A 5,000-nucleotide genomic window follows, 5' to 3' on the forward strand; every position below is an offset into this window, starting at 1 on the left:
TTCCACCTTAAGAATATATGAAAACAAACATTGAAATTTTTTTTAAAGGGATATACAAAAAATAAAGTCACAAAGTTATCAAAAAATATATTGACAAAAACAAAAAGGAGGGGGGTGGGGGGAAGAGAGAGAGAGAGAGAGAGAGAGAGAGAGAGAGAGAGAGAGAGAGAGAGAGAGAGAGAGAGAGAGAGGGGGGGGGAAGAGGGGAGAGAATAGTTTAAGAATTGATCTTTTTAATTTTGTAGATGGAAGTTGTGATTAGTTTTAAAAAGGCTCCAATAATGTCAACTTATAAAGTCGATAACTGTACTATCGTGCTACATCTACTTAGAATGCCATTGGGGTAAGGGAATCTGAATTTAAGGTATGAAAATATCTGAATACAAACCTGAAAGATTTCCTTCCAGCATGTCACTAGTGCTGTAGTAAATCTATTTGTGTCAGCAGCCGAGGCAAAATGAAATACCCATTTACCACTGGAGACACCAACTTCTTGGGATTCAAATTCCTTGAGAGAAAAAAAAATTAATAAAATACAATTTCATCAAAAGATGAAACACTTTGCAAAGAATGCACGTTATATCTATATATACATTGCCACCATAAATTCTTAACTTTATATTAATTCATTTTTATGCATGCCAAGTCTGTAAACGAATTTCCATTTTTTGGATGAATAGAATATATAATTATTATTATCATTATTATTATTATCATTATTATTATTATTATTATTATTATTATTATTATTATTATTATTATTATTATTATTATGATTATTATTATTATTATTATTATTCTAAAAATCAAGGAATGCATTGACCCGAACCCATCTAAGAGATGACAAAAGGGAATGGAGGAGACAACGTAAACATAAATAAAGTTGGCAAGGTAATCATAAATTACTGCATACAATAATAATGAAGAAAAGAATGGAAGTAAAACTCATCATCAATCAACATGAATAGATCATACAAAGTGATGCACAAAAGTCATCCCTGAAATTGCACTAAAAGGTACATGATAAGGTCCCAAGTCATCTCCATACACGGATATATTAATAAAATATATGCTCACATCAAACTGCTTCCCATTAAGCCAATAATTTTATTTGTTTAAGTTTTTTTTCTTCTTTTTTTTAACCTCATGAACGAGAGACATCCAATGATTGTCGTTACTTTGCCAGTTTAGTTTTATCTTCATCTTATATACACATACAACAATAAACATAGGCATAGGGATATTGACCTAAAAAATATTAAAAAAAAAAAAATAATCGAACAAAATAACTAACTAAATAAGTAAATAAATACATAAATAAATAAATAACTAAATAAATAAATAGAAAAATAAATAAATAAATAAATTTTTAAAAACCTTGATTTAATATGACTTAACAATTCTGGTACACTCTTGTTTATGTTTATTAACACCAAACCAATACCAAACATAACAACCGACTGACTATTATCAACATCAGATAATCCCTATCATCATGGAAAGATTCTCTTACCACAACACAGTAAGTTGGTTCATTCTTATCCATCAATACACCGGTGACATCTTCCAGTTGGGCACGCCCCAAGGTACGAAAGAACTTGGTATCCAGATCCTCATGACACAAGAACAGTTGACTACTCGCCTGAATGCAACAACACGGGATACAACCAGAGAGCACTCCACTTTCCTAGAAAGACGATAATAGTTATGATTTTAAAAATTAAATGGAAAAAAAATAAGTAATGTTGCCATACTCATTTGTTGAATGATGGATTGATGATATTATTGATAGATCATATTGTATTTTTCACATCAAAGGCATTTAAAAGATATAATCCTAAATTAAGCCTTTAACCATGTTATGTTATGTTAATACAAAACCAAGAAAAATCAATTTTAAAAAGAAAGCTGCATGTGATTTTAATAAACATAATATAATGTGGCTTTATATATATATATATATATATATATATATATATATATATATATATATATATATATACGACAAGCAATCCTTTGATTACAGGATAATTCAAGACAGGGGGAGAGAAATATTTTTAAAAAGCAAAAAATATTGGATGTTTTCAGTCCACATTAATTCTGTATTTCTTATTAACAGTTGCGGTCAATAAGAGCCTCTCTTGGCATGATATTTAATAGATTATATAGGAAAGGTTTTAGTGAATACTCTTCTTTAATCACATTTCAATCTACAATGATCTAAAAAACGAAATCTTTTTTAATATATAAGACTACTGACTTATTACAAAAATTAAATACACTAAGAATTCAACCCACCAACACTTACATCATTTATGCAAATCCTTGGCCACGTTTTATAAATAAAAAAAGTTATTCATAATTTTTCATTTGAAAAATAGCCCAATATTGTCTGGTCAACAGTTGTTGATAATCTGAACACAAAAAAAAAAAAAAAAACCATTTAAACTTGCCCTCACTAATTATTCAAAATTTGGAATTGCTAATTTAATCTCAGCTACACTGAATTTCCCAACAGAAATGTCTTCAGATATCAAAAATTCATTCATGACTCACCTCAACCCCTTGTGAGACAGCCAAACAGAGTGACCTTCTCCAATCCAAAATTTCATTCTCTGAAGCCGCTGACAGGAACCAACTAACCCCCTGAGCCAACACCAACTCCACACAGTGAAGTCTCTCACCAACCTCTGTCAAGCGGCAACCTATACACTGATCACCCCCTAAACCAAGGTGAGAATGTGGTCGAGTGTCTGACTTGCTGTTGGAAACAGATAGCATAGAGCCCCTGGTAACAAAAAAAAATTTTTTTAAAAAAGGGGGTGGGGATTTTTACTCAATTAATAATGTAAATAATTATGGCGTTGTTAGCAAAAATTCAATTTCATATGCTTTATTGAGAAGTCTACTGCCACTTTGCTGTTCATTTTAATATTTAAAAGACCCTTTTGACACTTTTTGGTCTTATAATATGCCTTTTACTCTCTATGGTTTCTGAGTGACCCTACTTTGTAATTTATATGTATATTCATTGTACAAATGTCCATTTGTTGCCAATCTAGAAGAGATTTGATTTTAAGATAATATACATAGGAAAGATAATCACTTGATTGACATAACATCCCTCGTCTAAATACTTTTTAACCCTATGACTTTCATGTAACATAACTCTTACATCAATGGTATTAGTGATAAAGCTTTTACACTATGTACAAGTCAGCAGTAGAATAATGGGCTGGCTGAAACCTGAACAATTTTTAGTCTCCTTAAATCTGTTAGAATCCTTAAAAAACCTGATCATTTACTAAATTCGCTTAATCTGCTTATCTGTTTCTATTGATAACCAACATCAACAATTTAAAGTGGAATCCGCATAAAGGCAACTTCTGCTTAAAGTCAACACGTCTTGTTGGTCACAAATTTTCTGTTCTTTATCCTAATGTGTTCAATTGATAATAGATAAATCCAACCTTGCTTAAAGTCCATCAATCTCTCTGGTCCAGCAGTGTTGGATTTATCAGGATTCACTATAACTTTGTCTCTGGATCTGTCACAGCCAAAACTATTAGTTGTATTTTCATAATGTCTAATGAACAATGGATAAAATCTTTACTTACTGCAGTACAACGTGAAATGGTTTCCATATGAAGCCTCTGATAGGGTCTTGTACTCGAAGCAAAAGAGTTCCTTCTTTTGTAACGGAATCAGAGTAACTGGACTTGCTTGAAGAAGGATCCTCCCAAAAGACCAGAGAGTAATCGTTAATCAGCACATCCTGAGCCTTTAAATGAAAAAATCAAAGGAATCAAGATAGGCCTTCTCCTCCTTCAAACCGGTTCACTTAGCTTGAGAATGAATGCATATGCTCATTACAGTGATAAAAATAACCCCAACGAAATCATGAAACAGCTTTCCTAATGACAATAAAAAAGTCCTTCAGTCATTGGCCAGTGGAGCCGGAGTCTATCCGTATTTCTATAGCATGAATAGACCCAGCTAACCCAGTCGAGACCTGGCTAACCCCACCGACATCGATCCCGGGTGCAATTGAGATATTTTTCCGATCCCCCTGCCCACCAAGCAGTGATTGGGTAGCTGGGTCTTAATGACAGTCGTTTGAAGTAAATGGCTAAACTTCGTGTGGTGGAAAATTAGCAAAGTGTGATTCATACGTAATCATGAGTCAGATTGCATACAGTACTCTTGCTAATGTATAGCAAAAAAAAAAAAAAGCAAAGAAAAAAAGCAATATTACAGTTCTTAACAGCAATGTGTAACTCTAGCAAAAATTTCTTCACCTAAACATTTCTTGAAGTATACATGGCTTTACCTTTCACAATTTTTGTACTTGTGCAATATTCAATACTGGATGAGAAAGATGTTCTTTAAGGACAGAAATTCTGTTTTTATATTTGGTACTCTTACCTCACAATGCATTTCTTTACTGATGTATTTCCTGAGGCCAATTTTTTGTAAAGGTACATCACTTCCAACACTAAATCGTGAACGCACAGATACAATCCCTGCATTGGCTTCCTTTACGACATCCGACAGACACTGTACAATAGCTCTGGGAGTGAGAAAAAAATAAATAACCAAAATAAAAGTCTTTTGTTAAAGAGAAATAAAAAATAAAAAATAAAAAAAACCCTTGCCATTTCACCCATCTTCTATCCCAATTGAAAGAAAGTTGGTTTTTTAAAAATCCAAAAAGTTTCGAGACTACGTATTCAAGAGGTAACATTAAATAGAATATGCGTCCAGCTGCCTTGAAAAGGTATTATGAAAAGGTGGTTTTAAGTTAAAATATGACCAGAAGTGAGAAATTGTACTTGTTTTCCAGTTTCAAACTGTATCAATTCTTTTGCTTTAAGCATATAAATGTGATCCAAGTTTAGTATTTTTCACCAGAGACCCAATTACCAGTATTCAGTTCACCTGGACATAATATCAGTTTGAAGCTTCTTCACAAAGTTTTTGACAAATAGACCACAGAGAAC

The 5,000-nt window shown here is 32.3% G+C and overlaps 1 protein-coding gene across 1 annotated transcript in view; it reads right to left on the reverse strand.

The window, feature by feature from the left end:
- LOC144971830 (pleckstrin homology domain-containing family M member 2-like) overlaps positions 1-5,000 on the reverse strand; it is a 15,020-nt gene that overhangs the window by 3,360 nt on the left and 6,660 nt on the right. The window contains exons 5-9 of the mRNA XM_078912906.1: positions 4,426-4,570; positions 3,618-3,781; positions 2,557-2,788; positions 1,514-1,687; positions 389-508 (exon numbers count right to left, since the gene is read on the reverse strand). Coding sequence (XP_078769032.1) covers positions 389-508; positions 1,514-1,687; positions 2,557-2,788; positions 3,618-3,781; positions 4,426-4,570 — 835 coding nt within the window. The remainder of the gene's footprint in view (positions 1-388; positions 509-1,513; positions 1,688-2,556; positions 2,789-3,617; positions 3,782-4,425; positions 4,571-5,000) is intronic.

The sequence above is a fragment of the Berghia stephanieae genome, chromosome 4 (assembly GCF_034508935.2).
Source record: "Berghia stephanieae isolate SIO BIC M18660-M18661 chromosome 4, UCSD_Bste_1.3, whole genome shotgun sequence".
Lineage (NCBI taxonomy): Eukaryota > Metazoa > Mollusca > Gastropoda > Nudibranchia > Aeolidiidae > Berghia > Berghia stephanieae.